At 51.0% G+C, this 20,047-nt stretch overlaps 8 protein-coding genes across 8 annotated transcripts; 6 read left to right on the forward strand and 2 right to left on the reverse strand.

Annotated features, from left to right (window-relative positions):
* Positions 1–1,593: 1,593 nt before the first annotated feature.
* Positions 1,594–2,291, forward strand: N7515_001650 (uncharacterized protein; the record flags this gene model as incomplete). The annotated part of the gene is given in 2 exon segments (XM_056662394.1): positions 1,594–1,898; positions 1,913–2,291. 2 exon segments carry the CDS (start codon positions 1,594–1,596, stop codon positions 2,289–2,291), a joined length of 684 nt encoding a protein of 227 aa, XP_056524507.1.
* A 428-nt stretch (positions 2,292–2,719) lies between these two features.
* On the reverse strand, positions 2,720–3,972 carry N7515_001651 (uncharacterized protein; the record flags this gene model as incomplete). The annotated part of the gene is made up of 3 exons (XM_056662395.1): positions 2,720–2,808; positions 2,870–3,428; positions 3,469–3,972. 3 exons carry the CDS (start codon positions 3,970–3,972, stop codon positions 2,720–2,722), a joined length of 1,152 nt encoding a protein of 383 aa, XP_056524508.1.
* Positions 3,973–4,777: 805 nt separating this feature from the next.
* N7515_001652 (uncharacterized protein) lies at positions 4,778–5,203 on the forward strand (the record flags this gene model as incomplete). The annotated part of the gene is made up of 1 exon (XM_056662396.1): positions 4,778–5,203. The coding sequence occupies one exon, from the start codon at positions 4,778–4,780 to the stop codon at positions 5,201–5,203; it is 426 nt and encodes a 141-aa protein (XP_056524509.1).
* A 391-nt stretch (positions 5,204–5,594) lies between these two features.
* N7515_001653 (uncharacterized protein) lies at positions 5,595–11,265 on the forward strand (the record flags this gene model as incomplete). Its single annotated transcript, XM_056662397.1, has 16 exons — positions 5,595–5,664; positions 5,906–6,144; positions 6,213–6,965; positions 7,023–7,305; positions 7,369–7,602; positions 7,660–7,890; positions 8,032–8,552; positions 8,614–8,776; positions 8,848–9,183; positions 9,252–9,375; positions 9,436–9,507; positions 9,584–9,675; positions 9,736–9,877; positions 9,938–10,507; positions 10,585–10,977; positions 11,049–11,265. The coding sequence occupies 16 exons, from the start codon at positions 5,595–5,597 to the stop codon at positions 11,263–11,265; spliced, it is 4,440 nt and encodes a 1,479-aa protein (XP_056524510.1).
* Positions 11,266–12,525: 1,260 nt separating this feature from the next.
* Positions 12,526–13,305, reverse strand: N7515_001654 (uncharacterized protein; the record flags this gene model as incomplete). The annotated part of the gene is made up of 1 exon (XM_056662398.1): positions 12,526–13,305. The coding sequence occupies one exon, from the start codon at positions 13,303–13,305 to the stop codon at positions 12,526–12,528; it is 780 nt and encodes a 259-aa protein (XP_056524511.1).
* Positions 13,306–16,056: 2,751 nt separating this feature from the next.
* Positions 16,057–16,817, forward strand: N7515_001655 (uncharacterized protein; the record flags this gene model as incomplete). The annotated part of the gene is made up of 2 exons (XM_056662399.1): positions 16,057–16,207; positions 16,261–16,817. 2 exons carry the CDS (start codon positions 16,057–16,059, stop codon positions 16,815–16,817), a joined length of 708 nt encoding a protein of 235 aa, XP_056524512.1.
* A 1,024-nt stretch (positions 16,818–17,841) lies between these two features.
* Positions 17,842–18,407, forward strand: N7515_001656 (uncharacterized protein; the record flags this gene model as incomplete). The annotated part of the gene is made up of 2 exons (XM_056662400.1): positions 17,842–18,163; positions 18,217–18,407. 2 exons carry the CDS (start codon positions 17,842–17,844, stop codon positions 18,405–18,407), a joined length of 513 nt encoding a protein of 170 aa, XP_056524513.1.
* Positions 18,408–18,729: 322 nt separating this feature from the next.
* Positions 18,730–19,400, forward strand: N7515_001657 (uncharacterized protein; the record flags this gene model as incomplete). The annotated part of the gene is made up of 3 exons (XM_056662401.1): positions 18,730–18,768; positions 18,835–19,327; positions 19,366–19,400. 3 exons carry the CDS (start codon positions 18,730–18,732, stop codon positions 19,398–19,400), a joined length of 567 nt encoding a protein of 188 aa, XP_056524514.1.
* Positions 19,401–20,047: the final 647 nt, after the last annotated feature.

The following is a 20,047-nucleotide window of genomic DNA, read 5'->3' on the forward strand; positions in this document are numbered from 1 at the left end:
GATTGACAGACAGGACTCTGGAACGTTTAATCTAACGTATACACCAGATTTTAGGCCGCCCGAACATGGCTTTCCATTTCCGCTTTAGTGCTCACCCGTAGCCGCTTTTTGCTCACTGAGTAAAACTGAGCACGTCCCTGAGTATTACATAATCATTAAACTTGCTCACTTTGATAGTTAGGGACGCTAGTTATCAATTCCCGAGCATCGCCCGGTCATTACATAAGCCGGATGAACCCGCTCACTGAGCGTGACCTGAGCGCTCTGATTTGCTCACTGAGCAGCCTGATCCCCCTCACTAGCGTGACCTGAGTACTCTGACTTGCTCACTGAGCATCGCCTGATCATTACGTAAGCCGGATGAACTCGCTCACTGAGCGTGACCTGAGCACTCTGATTTGCTCACTGAGCATCGCCTGATCATTACAAAGCCGGATGAAGTCGCTCACTGAGCGTCGCCTGAGCAAAGTTGGAGCAGCTAAGTCAGCAGCTCACCTCAATAAAATGCACCACGCTAGCCCCATCCCAATGCAGTCGTTCACCCAGCACTCTTGACCGTTGTCCCCTTAACGAAAGGCTAGCGTCATCAATGTGGCGGTCGATCCTGGTTGTTTCGCCTCTAGCTGCTAGCTGGGAGGCAAATGCCCAGTGGGGCCGCATTTGTTGGCATTACTATTCTGCGGCTATGCCACTATTCAACTCGTCAAGTCTCGCATTCACATCTCTACATAGTTGCGGGAAATATCCAACCCCCTATTTTTGGTTCTACAATATTGAGGAATATCTCAGTAAAGTCCAGTCAAATGGTTTTTAAATCCAATTTAGTGTTTTATTCTGATTCTTTTTTCCTCTTGATTCCTAACGGACTATCGCCCTTGCTGCCGCCACTTGCTCCTAGGAACAAAGGAGTACGAATTCAGCTCTAGTGACCTAGACATTCGCAGAAATATTCTAGACCGGTCATGCTACTGGATGATCTACCTGCCCATGACGGAATTTGTGCCTCCTCATTTACCTGGTATTCTAACTAGCACTTAGAAAATCCCTCATCATAACTAAATGAAGCCTAATAGGTCTTCCTAGGAGCTCCCAGACCCTCCGTGCCACGACAGGTTCCGCGGCCGCGGACCAGAGTTGAGAGAGCGTTGTGCTCTTGTTTAATGAGCTTTCGCACTCCACTTCGTGACCAGGCCTGGCGGAACACCGCTGCCAGTAAGCTACCGAAATGACACACAAGTTTTGATAGCGAGCGCTCCCAGATCCCAAAGGCAGAATTACCACGGAACCCGAACCTGGACGATACGGTCTTCGAGTACACCCAGTCCTGAGCAGACTACCTCTGAATATATACCTTCGTCGTCTCCTGCGCGGTCTCCTGTCATCGAAGGTCGTCGAGCGCCTGCACGAGCGACCTCTGGTTGCGCTCCATCTAATAGGCATATCCAAGGGGACTCTCTGATTCTGAAGCCGACCCTACTGCATCTGCTGGACGGAAGCGAAGATTTAGTCAGGTCCCATCGTCCCCTCCAACCCAAAGGCCCACCCGGCGAGCAGATCGCCAAAGGAACCGAACCGATCAATCTCGCTCCCATGATGCTCCATATTGCACGCAAAAGTGCCTTCTCGGGCTACAGCAAGGCGGCACTCTTGACGCTTCTAACAGATATCGTCACCAGTGGCCACGTCGCTCCTGTGTCCACGGACGAACTTCCTGCTCCCACAAAGCCGTCTTCTAGTCGCTCGCGCAAGCAGTATGCGAAGGAGCAGGAACCTCAACCCAACGCTTCTCTGACTGAAACCCCCATTGATGTTGTGGGAGAGACAATGGCACAAGCCACGCAAGAAATCAGCCTGGAGACGAAGAAGCATCCACGGAACGTCGTACAGAAAAGCCCAAGGTCACTTCATCGAGTCAATCTGGAGGACAAGATATTTCTCAGACTGAGGACGTTCCGATGCCAGACGCCGACACAAACGTTGGTACTACTCCCGTGGCAGCCATTGAGACAGTGAAGCAGACGGACAAGCAGACCGACACGCGCCTGGATGAGCTCTCAGAGGGGACGAAGAAAAGTTCCCGGAAACAGAGTGTATCCCACGCAACTCAAGCCACCGAATCTCCCAAGGAACAAGAACCCCCCAACAATCCGGGGATCATTGCTTCATTGCAGAAAATATTGGATGATGCCAAGTCCGCCACCCTGGACCGCAGTGCCCTCAAACAGATCGATGACCTGTCGTTCGACATTCGTGTGGAAGCGCATGAGGCGCTGAGGAGGAATACAGGTTGATTTATTAGCATAGCGAAGGCGTTGAATCGAAGTCCATTTGTTTCTTACGTTATATCCTCTTCGACGCTCTATCTTCCACTTTTTGACTTCTTTGGTTATGTTCTGAAGAAAAGCCCATCCCGTGTTTTGCTGTGTTATCATGCCATCCTTGTTTATATCGTTCTTTCGGATATCTTGTCTTATGCTGCATCACTGTCAGCCCTTAAGGTGGAGATGTAGTTGATAAACCAGTACTTATTGTGGGATACATAGCCTTGCGTCTGTATAATAGACCAACATATCTTTTTGAAGAGCTACCAGCTGTATGATTCGAGCACTATCTCCTCATATCCCTTCAGCTACTATGTTGTTTAATCAACGAGCGACTATATAATACCCGATATAAGCCTTAGACAAACCCCAGCGACAGAAACCCATGTACTACTCCCTCACTTGCACTCCGGAAGCGGCATCCCTTCCGGCTCCAAATCCGCAATGGTATTCGCATCGTCATCATTCTCATACAATCCAATAGTCCCTAACAGCGAATCAGAGATCAAACACAAAGACCATAAAAGCAAGAGGAAGGTCAAACTCACCAAACCCAAACGTCGCCTGGTTAGTCTTGTCATACATCTGCACATCGAGCACATTGCCATCCTTGTAATCCTGCCCCATGAAGCAGTCCACGCTGGGCATGAGCGCATCAAACAGCTGCCCAGCGTCCGCGGAGAGTTCGCCCGGATCCGCGTTCGACGCGTCCTGGTCGAACCGCGCCTCGACCGCGCCGCCCTCGAGCGTCTCCTGGTCGTAGACCTCGCCGCGCTTGACCCGGGCGTGCAGCGCGTCCAGCTCGCGCCGCCCGAGGAGGTGCGTCGACTGGCCCGCATGCGCCATCGTGAAGAACGTCCCGTTGAGTGTGTCCCGCGTTGTGATCTCCATGCGGCCGTGGGCGGCGTGCTCGAACCGGTACATCGGCACGTACGGGTGCGTGCCGAAGTCGCGGCGGGCTAGCTTGTGGTCGTCGGCGGCGTAGCCGAGGAACTCGGGCTCGCTCGTCGACAGGCTGCGCAGCTGGCGCCGGACATAGTCGTTGTGCGAGAGCTGGGCGTGCAGATCTCGGCGCGGGTGGCGGTGGATCGGGAAGGCGTCCATCTCCTGTGGGTTGGGTGCTGTTAGCTCTGCAGCGAGTGACTACGATTGGTAGAGAGGGGGTTTGCGGGCTGGCGTACGATTTCGGCGATGCCATTCTGCAGACGATGAGGGAATAGCACCCCCGGGCTTGACTGCCGATCTGCTTCGCGGCCGACGCGGCGCCCCCGAAGGCGATGGCCGTCGTGACCACGCCCTCGAGGCAGTCGTAGACCGAGGCCTCCTCGTTGGACGTCTGCTTGCACGTTTTTATCGTGTTCTTGAGCGCAACTCCCGCCGCCGCGATGTTCACAACCCGCCAGGCGAACCCGAGGAACGCGGCGACGGGGACGACGGCCACGCCGTCCTCGCCCGTCTGCAGCGCCACGTTGGTCAGGTCCGTCGTGGAGGGCGCGCCCTGGGCCTTCATGGTCAGGCCGGACGAGACCGTGTCATTGACGAACGGGGCGTCCCAGTCGAAGCCTTCTGGGGTCCATTTGTCGACAATGGCGCCGGTCAAGCAGGGGTGCAGGCAGAGGAAGCCCAGCGCCAGAGTGTGGATGCGGGTCATAGTGAGTGAGAAGGGATTGAATCGCTTGCAATCTGGTTTCCTTGTGTATGGAGTAGATGAGTCTGATGAGTTGCTGAAGGAGGCCTTCCATCGACGCCTCTTATACCTGAGCTGCACTTGTCTCAGACGTGAATATGAGTCCGACGACTGTCTGTTCTCGGACTATCACGACGGCCATGAGCCATAGAGAGTCGAGAAGGCGTCCAACACAGTCCATCGGAGTTTCAGCTGATCGATCATCCAACACAGCCATGAGCAGTTGCAGGGAAGGTCGACACTACTACTGTCGGAAGATGACCGATATACGCCGTACGATAGACCCGCATGGTGGTAAGGCTGCTATCAGGACAGTCGATGCAGGAACTAGACCGTGCTTCCAGGGCCAAAGGCGTCCATTGTGTCAGCCTCACGGACTTCCTCCTTTCTGTTATGTTCGGAATTGCCTGTTCAGTGAATGTGGGTAGAAACCCTGCAAGAGACAAGATGCTGTTTGGTCGATGGTGGTGATGTTACGGGGTTCTCCTCTTGGGACCCTCACATCACTTAGCGCTCAGGCCTTGTGTGATCGTCCGGCCCCACACGTCACATCTTTCTTCTTACCTAACCATCAGCTTTTAGCTACCCTTTAACAGGTGATATGCGGCAACAGTACCCAGTATAGATAGACTGATCCACCATTTGTCCCCCACTCAGATGATCTCATGTAACCGGATACTTAAGCGTCGCTAAGCATAAGCCAACCTCTCATCATCTTCTCCTCCATCAAGTCTTCAAACCGTCGAAAAAATCCCTCATCTTACACACAATGGCAGACCAAGAGACCCCCACTCCACACTCCAACAAACCATTCCTCCACCCTCCCTCCAACGTCTACTACACCCGCCCCTACTCCTTCTTCTGGCCCGGCGTGTTCATCTTCGTCGGCGCCTTCGCCTGCGCCGGCCTCACCGACACGGCCAGCCGCGGCACCAGCATCCTCCTCTGGACCGTCTATCTTCTCGGAATCTTGATTCTCATTGCCATTGACCCGTTGTGTGTCTGGGAGTGCCAGGCGGTCGATGAGAACGGGCGTTCGGTACCTGTTCGTCGGCCCCTGGTCGGATTCCGCTCTTGTGAGCAGGTTGTTCCTCTGGAGGGCCTGGAGCAGAGGCTGTATCGGACGGAGGACGGCGAGGATCAGCCCCGGCTTCGTGATGGGTACCGATATGGGCTGGCATTTGTGCGCATTTAGTACTGATGATGTACTTTGTGGATCTGTCACGGGAAGGATCATGTATGGATGAGGTTCTAAACGGGTACAAGGCTAGGTTCTCTTCTTCGGCCTAGGAGATGTCTATTTTTTTCTGAGCTGTCCGGGAGTAATTAAAGTCAGAGACGGGCAATATCACCTATAATAAAGCTTTCTAGGCAGTATGATTCATGGATAATAAATGATCCACATGTCACGTGGTCAATTTGTTCTATCTCTGCCTTTATTTTCAGGCCGAGAGTGTGCACCCTGAGTGCTCACCGAGCATAACCTGACTGCTCACTGAGCATAACCTGAGCATTATTTTGACATTACTAAGCATACCTCGAGTGGCACTGAGTAATCACCCTGTGCTGTGAAATACTCAGTGAGCATGACCCTGAGCCCCCTCATAAAGCGGCGGCACCCCGATCGGGAAATGCGCATCTGCGGCCTAAAATCTGGTACATACAGGTACATACACTAGAAGATATTGATTATTGATCAGGCTAGGCCGCTAGTTCAAGCTAGGTTGATAGGTTGTGGCAGACGAAGAAAGTCCATTTGGCGCTAAGTCTGTTTGGTCCCCTCAATCCTGATGATGGACTCATGGCGCTTACTCCAGGCTACACTTTTGTCATTTCATACAATGAACGGTACTTCAACAAACATTCCTACTGCAAAATTTCTCCCTATTACATCTAGTTCTCAACCTGCAAATGGCGTCGACGTCGTCTGCGGGCGCATGCGGCGACAGTCTGTTTGGTCCTATTGTCGCTACAGCGAGCTGCCGCGGGGGCTTCGACTTCACCGTAGTTTTTGAGTCCACCATTTTGAACATATTACCGGAGGCTTGCTTCCTCTTGCTGGCAACCGTGCGTCTATTTCAGTTGTTCAGGCAGTCACCCAAAGTGCACTCTTCAGCTTTCCGCGTGGTAACACTCGTGAGTACTCCTATTCCCCACAGTCTTTGTACGCGAAAAATCTACATGTAATAACTTCCATCAATTAGGGCGTCTCTGTGACATTCGCAGCCATTGAGGTTGCACTTCTGGTACTCGTTGCTACACAGCACGTCACTGGAGGACGCGTCGTTCTTGCGAGTGCCATCCTCGACCTTTTGTCGGCGCTGGTTGTAATAGTCCTTCTTGATCTAGAGTATGTGCGGTCTATCTGTCCCTCATTTCTTGTCTCCGCCTACTTGTTCGTCACGCTTCTTCTGGATCTCGCACGCGTGCGCACAGCCTGGCTGCTACCCGAGACTTTAGCCTACCCAGCCTGTCTCTCTGCGTCTCTCGCCGCCAAGCTAGTTCTTTTGGTACTTAACAACATAGAGAAGCGGAAGTGGTTGGTGCCCAGTGAAAAGGGAAATTCCATTGAAAGTGTAAGTGGCCCTTTCAGTCGAGGCTTATTTACTTGGTTGAATGGCCTGCTATGGAAAGGTCACTCTGCGTCTCTCACCGGGGAGGCTCTGCCTACAGTACACGAAAAGCTTTCCTCCTCGGAACTAGCTGCTCAATTTGCAGAAGCGTGGGCTAGCCGCCCACAAAACGGACGTAGTCCGTTGCTCTTGACTGTGATTAAATGTCTACGCTGGGAAATGTTGGGCATCGCATTCCCCCGACTTTGCGTTGTGGGGTTCAGTATTGCACAGCCATTCCTGATTGGCAAGGTGATCGCTGTATTACAGCAAACAGATCCCTTGTCGCAGGATATGGGGTATGGCTTAATTGCAGCGACAGGAATTGTTTTTGCCGGGATCGCTGTAAGAAACCTGGTGCCTACCCACATTTTGAGGAGCATAACTCACATGTTTATCTAGGTTTCTAGAGCCGCATATGAGCATTTGGGCTATCGCGCCACAACCATGCTTCGAGGTGGTCTTATGGGTCTTGTTTTCCAGCATATGATGGTTCTACCACTCGGGAGTACCGATGAATCTAGTGCCATGGCCCTTATGGGTTCTGACATCGAGATGCTAGCTGAATACTTCTATTCAGTAATTTGTGAGACTTGGGCCAACGTGCTACAATTGGCACTAGCTACATGGTTGCTCCAGACCCAAGTCGGTGCTGTCTGCATTGCCCCAATACTCGTTGCAATCAGTTAGTCTGCCTGTTTACGAAATCCTTGACTGATGATGTTCATCGGCTAACTGACCTCGACAGTCTTCACGGCAGCCTCGTTTGGTATGGGCAACGCTGTTTCCGTTCGGCAGAAGAATTGGCTTCAGGCTACTGAGAAGCGTATCAACTTCACAACCTCTGTCCTGGGATCCATTCGTAACGTCAAGTTTCTCGGCTTGACTGAAATAATGAGCTCCATGATCGAATCTTTACGCACGAGAGAGCTTGAGACTTCGAAAAAGTTCCGCCACCTCCAGTCAGTACGTATATGCATGGGTGAGTGCTTATCGTGCCTTTTTCGAGTCTGATCTAAGTAATGACACCCACATCTAGTCAATTCTCCTATTACGTTCGGTCAACTTGTGACACTTTCTGCATACGCCATAATGGCATCGCTGCAGGGCTCTGGGGATCTCGCCGTCAACAAAGCCGTCACCTCATTGTCACTTATAAGCTTGATGATTACACCATTGAGTTATCTTTTAATGGCGATTCCTGATACTTACGCATCAATGGGTTGTCTTAACAGGATACAGCAATTTCTTAACAGCCCCGGCCGCCTAGGTAAGCGCTTTATCTGTCTCTTTTGGATTCATTCATCCCCATCACACCTGGGCGTTGGGTATCCTTGTATTCCCGGACCATTCAACATCTTCTTCCAAGTCTCATCTGTCAAGCCTGGCTAATAAAACCACGTAACTACAGAGAAGCGACAGCTCCCTCAGTCGATGTCAGCACAATCTATTTCAACTTCCGCCATCGAGCTATTCACTCTCCCGAGAAGCACACAGACGCAAAAGGAAGTGGTCGTATCATTGCGTGATGTCCGATTTGGCTGGAACTCCGCCTCTTCGCCAGAGATACCGGGTATCAACCTTCAATTTGAATCATCTCCCACAGGTACTGTTGTCTTCATGATCGGCCCTGTAGGCTGCGGCAAATCCACCTTTTTAAAGGGCCTGGCAGGTGAGACGCCCGTTTTAGAAGGCGACCTTTTCATCAAATACCGCGACCTAGCGTTCTGCGATGAAATACCATGGCTATCAAACACTTCAATACGGAATAACATCGTTGGAGAAGACCCATCTGCGTTGGATTTAGGTTGGTATCGCACCGTTATCAGTGCCTGTGCGCTGGATCAGGATCTCAAAAACATGCCGGCTGGAGACGAGACGTCCGTCGGCAGTAAAGGGTCTAAACTCAGTGGAGGACAGAGACAACGAATTGTCAGTGGCAGCCATATTCCGAGTTTTTGTTGATCATGCAATAACATCTTGGTCTCTATAGGCTATCGCACGAGCCATTTACGCTCGCAAACGAATTGCTTGCTTCGATGACGTTCTCAATGGCTTAGACAATGCAACCGCCAAGCATGTCTTCAATAATGTCTTTGGTTCTGCTGGACTGCTACGTCGGCTGGGCTGCACGGTGTTCTTAGCAACCCATGCGAGTATGTACCTTCCAGAAGCGAGATGGAGGGCTTAGCAATCCAATATGGCCTCACACTAATTTACGTTCTAGTGCATTGGTTACCCCAAGCTGACTTGATCGTTATTCTCGGGGAACATGGCCAGATCGTCAAGCAGGGGAGCTATGTCGACATTCGAGATAATACCGAATACCTACCACAGATGCATGATGCTAAACTCACAGAAACAGATGAGCCCGTGAGAAGCGACGTGATAGCCGATCCTTCTAGTCAAACCGGAGAGCTTATTACCGCCCCTGTCACAGACGATCACAAGCAGACAACTGACTCCGCTGTATACAAGTACTATTTTTCTTCAATGGGTTGGTTCAGAATTGCGGCGTTACTCACATTCCTGGTGACCGAAGCCGGTGTTAGTGCTTTTCGCTGTGCGTGATTACTTTTACTTTAAATGCAGCTTTTCAACTGAAAACGCATAGAACTAACCATGACTTAGACGTGTGGGTGGATCTCTGGTCCTCCAGCAGTGACAACACCTCAGACTCAAGTCTAGGCTACTGGCTGGGACTATATGCAGCACTTTCTGTCATTCAAGTTGTGGCACTGACACTTGCTGTGGTGTGAGTCTTATTACTCTCATACTTGACTCATGTCTTGGCTAATGCTTGATCTGTTGCTAGCTGGACCTGGGTGGTCATTGTCCCTGCTGCTTCGAAAAATCTTCATTCTATCGTGCTGCGGGCTTGCATGGGGTGCGTGTCGTATCCCAAAACTACTGCCTCGATTATTTGCTAACAACCGTAGCGCCCCAATGTCATTTCTCTCCAGCGTCGACACTGGAGCCCTGATTACTCGCTTCAGTCAAGACATAAGGCTGGTTGATATGATCTTACCTCGAGGTTTTATATCCACAGGGTTCCGTAAGTATAAGGAAAAACCAAAAGGTGCCCGGTCAGCCAGCTGACTAGTGAAAACCGCAGAGCTTTTCGGATCTATTGCCCAAGGCGCCACTGCAATAGCCTCGCTTCCCTACTTAGCAGCAGCCCTACCGCCTCTCTTGGTAGTTCTGGCTCTGATCCAGCGATTCTATCTCAAAACATCCCGCCAACTACGTCTACTGGAGTACGTTTGAATTCAAACGCCCTTTATCTTGATTATGAGGCTAACGCTTGTTTCACGTAGAATTGAGCTCAAGAGTCCGCTTTACACGCACTTCATCGAGTCACTCGCAGGGGTCACTACTATCCGGGCATTTTCGTGGACGCAAGCCGCCACGTCCCGAATGATTACCACACTTGACACCGCCCAAAGGCCTTACTACCTTCTTCTTTGCATTCAACGCTGGTTGAGTCTTGTACTCAACTTGATTGTGGCTGCCATAGCAGTCCTTCTTGTCGGAGCCTCAGTTGCTCTGCGCAGTAGCGTTGACCCGGGCCTTTTGGGCATTGCGCTTGTTATGATGATGGATCTGGGAGTAACTTTGTCTGAATTGATCCAGAATTGGACGTTGCTAGAAACGTCACTAGGTGCTATTGCACGGATTAAGGAGTTCTCTGAAAAGACACCAAACGAAGAGAGCAACATGGTTGGTCGGAATCTTGATGAGCTCGCAGAATGGCCGACTCGAGGTGAGATTGAATTCGTGGATACCAGTATTACTTGGAATCCCTCCGAGTCGAAGCCATTACTTAACAGCATCAATATCCGTATCGGCGCCGGGGAAAGGTTTGGGCTCTGTGGTAGGACTGGAAGGTGAGCTATAACACCTGATTCAAAGCCAGCTCTCTTTCGGATTTAACGAAAAATTCTAACGAGTTACTGAAATACAGCGGCAAGAGCACGTTAGCACTATCGCTACTCCGTCTCAATGAAATTCAATCAGGTCAAATCTTCATTGATGGTCAGGACGTATCAGTTTTATCCCGATCATCGATTCGACAGCGCATCAGCTGTCTCAGTCAAGAACCATTTATTTTCCCTGGTACTATCAGGCAAAATGCCGACCCAGTGAACATAGCATCGAGCACCCAAATGATTGATGCATTGCAATCTGTAGGAGTCTGGGACTCCCTTGTTGCACATCACGGCGGCACAGACGAAGAGATTCTGGATTCGATTCTAGATGATAGTATTCTGTCACAAGGCCAAAAGCAGCTCTTTTGTTTGGCCAGGGCTCTGCTGAAGAGGAGTAAGATTCTTATTTTGGATGAGCCAACGAGCAGGTATGTCTGGAAGCTATTTCTCCTCGTTTCATCATTTTGGATTTGGTAGCTGACTGAAATTCCGGCCATAGCCTGGATTACGAAACAGATGCCAAAGTACAAAAGGTCATACGAGAGTCGTTCATTGGCTGCACTGTCATCATGGTGGCACACAGAATCCAGACTCTGCTTGACTTTGACCAAGTTGCCGTTCTGAATAGCGGTGAAATTGTAGAAGTGGGACATCCGCAGGAGTTGATGGATAGGCCTGATGGGGAGTTTGCGAAGTTGTTGAGTCTAGAGTCTTGAAATGTGTAAAGTATGGCGGCACCATAGTGCTGTTAGTTGATTGATGGCGGTGTTCATCAAAATTTGAAGCATTTCATTCCTACAATTACCGGGCCGGAGAGACCCATAGCTAGTGAAGTGGGAATACCAAGTCCTACGGCACGATGAGAATCGCCCGCAACCTATTATCGAAGGACTCAAGTTCACCGTTCAAACCGTAGGGAACCGTCGCATCCAGCTGGTGCCCTACGCTTCGTCGCTCCTGACACAACCTCAAGACACACCTCACCGGCCATCAAGGTGTGACCATCTCTGGCAAGTACTCTAGTAGGGGCCGCCACGCCACCGGTGAGATGGACGAGGTTAAGGGTAATACTTCATTCTCGATTCTCTCTTGTTATTGTACAGTTGTACTTATCCGTTATTCTAGCTTGGTACACTGCTCTTTTTGTCCATACGAAGCCGCGACTTCCCTTCACGAAGGGTAAAGGCAAGAATCGGAAGGTAAGTCATCCCTGAAATATTGGGAATAACCTACTAATGTAATATAGATTTCAGTTAAAGCCGTGATGGAGTTCCTCGCTACTAAGCAGATACACGATGATGTCGGAAATACTGCATACTCAACTATGCCACTATTCCTATTTAGGATATATCATGTGACCTCTGTATCGTAAAACTCTGTTCAAGGGTTCAGATAGAAGAATCAGACATACACGATCTTGTGTATCCAATCAACGAATGTATGTCTGATTCTTCTATCTGAACCTTGAGCAGAGTTTTACGATACAGAGGTCACATGATATATCCTAAATAGGAATAGTGGCATAGTTGAGTATGCAGTATTTCAGACAGATGACTTTATTGACAGTGTCGGAAATGTCCGCTGCCATGAGCGTCGTGTCAGCGTACCACTTATCAACGAGACGCAGGTGGCTAGTGACGATGGCGGAGCCATTGATCCTTCGAGGTTCGCGAGCCTCGCAAGTCTGGCAAGATCACACCAATTGGCTGAGACCCTCGTGACACCGGAGCCACCAGTAGGGTGCTTGAGTAGGGCATAAACCGCTTCCCTTCCTTTATGCCCGATTTCCTGTGCATCCCGTCAAGAGCAGGGCCCGGTTGGCCTTGTATTCTGAGAGCCATCCGGCCCCACGTGCTGAAATGGACCATTCTTCGACATTGTAACCCACGGACGGTCGGGCAGGAGTCTGATCACGATCGGTGGGGTCCTCCGCAGGTGAAGCACTTGCTTGGGGGCCCCACTCCAAGACCATTCGTCTAGCCCCGACTCGTGGGTCCATAGCGAGGGTCGACACGGGGATCTTGGTGGCCCAGTACCTTAATAGCAAGGGCCGCTATCTGAGACTGTATTTCTTGAATCCGGTCAATTTCTCCACTGGGGTCCTGCTGGCGTGACTGAAACTGCTGCAGTGGCTTGGTCTGCTGGCCCTGCTGGTGCACTTGTCGATTTTCAGGCTGGGTTCCATTACGCACGTCCAGCGGGTCCGGGTTGGACGAGTACCAACGTGAGAGGTTTTGCTCGCGAATGTATCTGTTGACCTGGCTGTATGCCTCGGAGTATGTGATACGCCGCCGCCCACTAAGATCCAGAGCGGATACTATCCACTTCTCGGGTAGTCCTCGGATCAGCAGGTCGGCGCGCCCATAGTCTGTGAGTTCCCCTCTATCAAACAGTTCTGCGCTGATATTATCAAACTCGGTCAGATATTCGCGGTAATCCTCCTCGGTGGTCCTGTGAACGCGGACCAAGCTCTCGAGATACCGCGTTGTGTGTCTGAGCTGACGGGAGTCCCCGTCGTACCAGTACGCAAGGAACTCTACCTTGAACTCGCTCCAGTTACGGCTGTTCCAGGACGGGCGTCTCTCGACCCAGGCGCGAGTAGTATCGGAGCAGTACTGGGGTAGAAACATCATCATTGTCTCTGTACTCTGTATCCCATGGCGAATGCACATATCCTGCATCCCCTGTAGGAACTTAGTTGCGTCCTTTCCGTCGAAGCTGGGCGTGGGCCCCGGTGCGGGTAGCGCCTGGGCCATGAGAATAATGACCGCGGGCGGTGCGGGTACAGTTAGAGGAAAGAATAACGGGGACGGGCGCGGAGGCGTTGGAGGTGGAGGAACGGTCTCGGAAACTGTTCCGGCGACAGCCTTTTGGCAGGAAGGGTGGGTATTGGTGGTGGATCCAACTCTGGGATATCAGGACTGCTGATATCCTGGGATTTTTCTATGGACACCAGGTGGTCTATAGTCGTGGAACGAACTGGCTGTTGTGGAAACGATAAAGTGAACGATGAACGGTTTCTGATGATTCTCTAAAGTCTGGATGGCACAGTGCTGTCTTTGAATGCGGTGCCATTTCTAAGAGGCGGTCAAGTCCCTGCTTCTCTGTCGATCTCGGGTTTCCTCGGTTTCTAGCTGCAGATGGTGAAAGTTTACTTTGGAGCAAAAATCGCACTATTGACTATTGTTGTAAATGTTGATAGCATAATGTGATAGATCGATGCACACCAGGTCACCAGGCATACGAGATACCAGGGTATCTCCACTCTAGCATACGGTGGAGCTAGTCCGGTCTCAGTTCTGTGATGCCCTTCGCAAGGGCTGTCACCGCGAAATGCGTGTATTCGGGTGCGAAGGTCTGCATGCTAGCGGTGGTTGCTGTGAGTAAGGCGGTTCGAGGCGGGACGGTGCATGGACCGCCATTTCCCAACCATTTTCAGGGCCACACGTGATCCCCACTACTTTTCCCACTGCTCTTAGTGCACTCCCCATCCGACCTTTTGTGAGGCCCTTTTGTAGCTCAAATCGGCTTCCCCGGGGACGCCATGTCGGCCATGACCATGTAAAGCGCGAGGAATATGTACCGATCCCCCTAGTGAAGATGAGCCGGCTGCCGGCCCGGGCCTGCTTGCCTGAGTGACCTCAGGCCGCAGCCAATGAGGTCGAATTCCGCCAAATCCCACGCTAACCCGATTGGGTTGCTTCATCGCATTGAACCTGTCAAAGCTGCGAGATATAAATACCCTATTGATATAGTTACCCCCCCCCCCTTGGATAATTATACTCCCCCCTGCCTGAATTTGGTCTGATTTCGCCCTAAACATAAGGCACCTCTATATTCTGCCGGCCTAATTCTGGTAAACTCCACATCAGAATCCGAGATGAGGGATGTAAGGCCCAACATGATGATATTGAGGTTTTCGGAGGACACAGATGCAATAAAAATGATGACAAACTCCAAGCTGGAAGCCAGAATTGATCAATAAACTGGGGGTTAATCAGTATTGAACTGTTCATTTCCTAAGGACCACCGAGTGACTTAATTTTGCTAGTAGTTTACATAGTAAGTGTAGGTACCGCGGCAGTACTTAAGAAATCTCAAAGCTTGGCCAGGAGGCGGCGAAGAAAGCGGTCAGTTAATCCCTTGTGTAATCGGGAAAATCGGGCCAAATTCAGGCAGGGGGGTTATAATTATCCAAGGGGGGGGTAACTATATCAATACCCTATAAATAATTATAAGATTCCTGCTCTTCGGGATACCTAAGGCTCCATGCATGTCTATCAGGATATGACCAAAAGCTGAGGACAATTTTGTCTCTAATCGTTGACAGTATCACTGATGTGACGATGTCCCAGCAGGTTCTTCTAGTCCTTTACTTCGTCCTTGACTACATGTACCCCTAGACTTTGTATCGGTAAAGCATATGACTCCATGACCTATCTATCTCTCCAATATCATAGATCCAAATGAGGCATCACTGTCGCTCTGCGCCGAAGTAAACCTGCACAAGGAGCTAGCCCGGTAGACTGTGATTACGAACAACCTACGCTCGGGATTAGGGTTGAAGGGGATCAGGTGATTCTATGTGAAGGATGGCGCAGTCCCTACTATGTAGTAGCTCAGGCATTAACTATACAGTATTCCTAGGTACGTTGTCATCTGTTAACTTGGAATGCCAAGTGTAGCTCTTCTCCAGTAGTTCCAATCAATCAATCCCCATCGAGCCTCGATTTGACTTCAGATGTCATTCACCCTTAGCTTATTGTGCTTGCCCGGGTGGTCCATTACTCGGACCTTACTTTGACCGACATTATCTTCAGTTTGAAAGGTCTCACATTCAATTAGATTGTCTGAATATTGTCGGCGTAGTCCTCGAAATTCTGGGCCCAGGCAACCTCCAGTTGGAATCAAAGTTGCCTAGCATTGAACAATTGAAGTAGTTCGAACATACCTCAATAGCAACCACGTCTGCATTGAATTTGAGATGGCGGAGACCTCGACATTGAATTAGCAAATACTTCTCGATTGCGTTGTTCGACCGACTAGATTGCTATTCGTTTTGAATAACAGCAGCTCTCAATGGAAGTACTACTCAGAGTCATTGAAGCTTCGTTTCACTTCAATTTGACATTCACTATGAAGTGATAATACATCTAGGCTCATTCAAATGAGCTCTCAATGAACTCAGCCTGACTGAATGGATACCTATAAAGCATAGTGAGACTACTTCATCCGTCCTATTTCTTCTCTATAAAAACCCACCTATCTTCGCTTCATCCCATCTTCTTCTTGTTTCCTCTCCTGTTTTGTCCCATCTGTACAACGTTAGTGACTATCATGGCTACTCCTGACGTTTCTCCTTCCCTTCGTCCTCTCCACCACTCCTTTCCTTCCTTCAGGAAGGGCGACCTGCAGGTACTCGCTGGCGAGTACCGGCCTGGTACCCTTCTTATGTGGGACCAGCTCTGCCTCTTTGACGAGCTGGTTTGGGGGCCGCGGCACCAGAGATGTTTGTTTTGTCGTGGGAGCTCTCTGGGCTCTGTAGCAACCTGGTGGTGGTTGTGGCCCCAGGAACCGAGAATTCCTGGATACTCCGGGTGGTTCTAACGCCGGAGTTTCTGTGGTTCGGTCTGCACTGGGCAGGGTGGTCATACCCTGGTAAGTATCAACTGTCGGCATCGAAGCAACAGCGCATGCTAACCATCTCTCAGCCCAGCTCACTGATTACTCCACCAATCTCCTCTCACTCCTCCACTCCCACCACCTGGTTGCTGCAATGACCCTCCATTATAATATGGGGGTCGGCAACCGGTGGTGGGAGCTCAACCACCATCTGGGGATTTACCTCTCCCCTGCGGCCGCCGCGAAGCCGGCCACCGTTCCCCCAATGGAGGACTTGATGCCCATGGAGGGCATTGAGGGGTCTGTGGGTGTTTCGGTCGCGGCCGTCGGCACCTGTGTCCGGGAGTACTCTCCCGACATGGATGTCTGCGAGCAGTCCGGTGCGTCCTCTGCCGCTCCCGCCGCCGCCGCCGCAGCTCCTGCCCCCGCGACGGTGGACACCAGTGTCCGGGAGTACTCTCCCGGCATGGATGTGTGTGAGGACTCCGCTGCGTCCTCGGCCGCTCCTCCCCCCGCGACCCCCGCTGTTGCTGCTCCTGCCCCCATGACCCCCCTGAACCCCAGTGACCCAACCACCTCCCTCCCGTTTGAGCTGGCGGGAAGCCGCTCCATCTCCGAGCCCCTAGCTCTGGGGCAAGCTATTTGACGCTGGTCGTCAAGTTGTACTTTTCTTATTTTTTTTCTGAATGAATATGTTTTACCCCTTTAGCATGCCCACGAGTAGCCCTTCCATAAATTTTCTCACTGCGTACACGGTATGTACGTAACATCTGAGCTCAAACTCGGGTTTGCGGCGAGCTGCCCAAAGGCCTAAGGCACCTACCAAAGACTGAAGTGTTCCAACTACAGGACATCGCTGGTAGCTCTTCGAGAACGGATTCCCTCGCGATGCAGGACAAATCCTAGGTTGAAATACAGTCTACAACCAACACATACTGCTATATACTTCCCCCATGACGCAAAGGTCCATAGAACCATGCGTCTCGCATTTTAATATATACTCCTTTATCTCCTCAGTGAGACTCCCTCCTCGGTCCTTTTCTCTCTGTAACAACCCACCTACCTTCGCTTCTGTCTCGCCTTCCTGTTTAATCCCATTAGGACGAGGGTGCTGGTGTGAGGCCCTGGTGCCTCAGGCCGTGTTTGCCAGAATGCACCTCCCTCTGATATATAGCGTTCCTCTTTCTTCCTTCTCCTTCTTCTCTCTCCTCCGCTCCCAGTAGTCAATCACGGCTGCTAATTCCCTTCCTTCCTTCCTTCCTTCCTTCCTTCCTTCTCGACTTCTTGACTTCTTGACTTCTCGAGTCTATTCCTCCCCATTTCCTTCTTCCTCTTCTCCTCCTCCTCTTCTCCTCCTCCTCTTCCCCTTCGTCCTCTCTTCCTTCCTTTCCTTCTTTCTCGAAGGGCGACCTCCACTTAGCCGCTGGCGAAGACCAGGCCGGCACCCTTCTAAAGTGGGACAAATGTCTCTGTTCTACCGGTTGCTTGGAGGGGCTCGGAGCCCTAGATGTTCGTGCTGTCCTGGGATCTCTGTACAACGTTGGTGAAGACCATGGCTGCTTCTTCCGTGTCTACCTCACTTCGTCCTCCCAATCATACCTTTGCTTCATCCCATCTTCTTCTTGTTTCCTTTCCTGTTTTGTCCCATCTGTACAACGTTAGTGACTATTATGGCTGCTCCTGACGTTTCTCCTTCCCTTCGTCCTCTCCATCATTCCTTTCCTTCCTTCAGGAAGGGCGACCTGCAGGTACTCGCTGGCGAGTACCGGCCTGGTACCCTTTTCATGTGGGACCAGCTCTCCCTCTTTGACGAGCTGCTTTGGGGGGCCGCAGAACCGGACATGTTTGTACTGGCCTGGGAGCTCTCTGGGCTCCACAGCAACCTGGTGGTGGTTGTGGCCCCAGGAACGGAAAATGCCTGGATACTCCGTGTGGTCCTGGCGCCTAAGCTCCTGTGGTTCGGTCTCCATTGGACGGGGTTGCCATACACTGGTAAGTGTCAACTGTCGGCATCGAAGTAGCAGCGCATGCTAACCATCTCTCAGTCCAGCTGACCCATGACTCCCCCAACCTCCTCGACCTCCTCATCTCCCGCTACTGGTTGCCTTGGTGGCCCTCCATTATAACATGGGGGCCAGCAACTGATGGTGGAACCTTATCCACCATCTGGGGACCTACATACCCCCTGCGGTGGCTTCTGCCGCCAACACAGCTATCGTTCCTCGAAGCCTTCTGATGAAGGACTTCCTGCCCATGGAGGGCATTGGAGTTTCTGTGTTTCATCGTGCCGTCTCCATCCGCATTGAGCTGTCGTAAGACCGCTCCCTCTCTGCGCCCCGACCCCTAGGTTCCTCCCAAGAACCTGTACCAGCAATGGTGCTGACTTGCTTCATCATAGTACCTTTGCAGTCACACCACCATGTTTAGTAGAATTTCGTTGTCTTCTCAATGATACCTACTTTTTTCTTTTCATCTACCTCTCCTCCCACCTGACGTTCGTCCCATTCTTTAATCTGCCAGTTCTTTCCATTCATCATTTCCATTATCACTTCTCCGCAATGCCACGGAGACCTAAGCGTCAAGAAAAGATGGCTTCAGTGAGTTTATTGCTAGACGTCCCTGCATCATTGACATTTGACGGATCCAGCTAACCTGTTTATAAGTCTACCGCCAGCGCTGCAGTTGCTAGATCCCCCCTGACGCGTGTACCAGAAAGGACAAGTGACCGCCAAGAGGGCTCGATGGCTCGAGGTTCCTTCACCGCGATAGATGCAACCAGCCACGAGGGTTCGATGGCTCGACCCTTCACCGCGACAGATGAAACCAGTCACGAGGGCTCGATTGTTCCGATTTCTTATCCTTTTTCCGATGAGTCGGATATAGCTGAAGACCAAGAGTCTCAGCTGGAAGTTTCGCAACTCCCCGCTGTTGACAATGCTCATGGGAAGGACGACAAGACTTCACGCGGAAAGAAACGCCGCAAGAATTTTATTGCTCCCTCTGACGCCGAGGACTATGAAGCCGTGGATAATATCATCCGCCAACGTCTCCTTGACAAATTGAGATGGAAGTTTCTCTGTTCGTTAACGAAAGAAGGATACGAGGAGCTTATCTACGACGTTCTTGAAGAACGAAACGAACATACCTACGAGTTTAGTGAGTCGCGAGCAATCGTGATGTCCAACACCCGACAGTGGAAGTCAATGGCCCTCGCAAAAATGCTGCTTAGTAATTGCTTTTATCAACATTTGCCCTGTAACTCCGTATTCGGATTCAATACTATTGCTGTTAGGGTATTCTAGGCAAGATACCGTCGCGTATACCAATTTCATCGCTCCAACCTAGTATTTCAAAATTGCGGTATACGACGCGATCCGGTATATGAACAAACGAAGCATCCACTGCGGTGTTCACTAATGGGGCGATTAGTGGCCTATATATGGATCGTTTTCGTCGTACAGCAAGGGAATGCAGACCGCGCGCTGGCGCGGTCGCAAAATCTTGTGGACTGTTTTCATTGGCCTCGCATTAAAGTTGTCCACCCATGATCTACACAGTACTAGCTCGTCACATGCATGATGCAACCAACCCCATAATCCTGTCTGGGTAAGGTTTAAGGTTATCAGATGATCTGATAATCTAGTGCGGGACTGCGGGTCTCAGGGTCACACCCGATCTGGCCTAGTCCCCGGTAAATTACAATTACCCATGTTACGTACCAGATGTGTTGGTGACTCGGTCTACGCTGGTGTATTAGCGGCCAACCTACCTAGGGTCGGGGCGGTTTGTAATGGTATTGGTGCCTGACGGTGCCTGACTTTCTACCGCCCTCTTACACCACTCTGTTGTATTAATATTGTAAATTGTCAGGTATAG

The sequence above is a fragment of the Penicillium bovifimosum genome (assembly GCF_028826915.1).
Source record: "Penicillium bovifimosum strain IBT 22155 chromosome Unknown utg000002l_segment0_segment0, whole genome shotgun sequence".
In the NCBI taxonomy this organism is placed as follows: Eukaryota; Fungi; Ascomycota; class Eurotiomycetes; order Eurotiales; family Aspergillaceae; genus Penicillium; species Penicillium bovifimosum.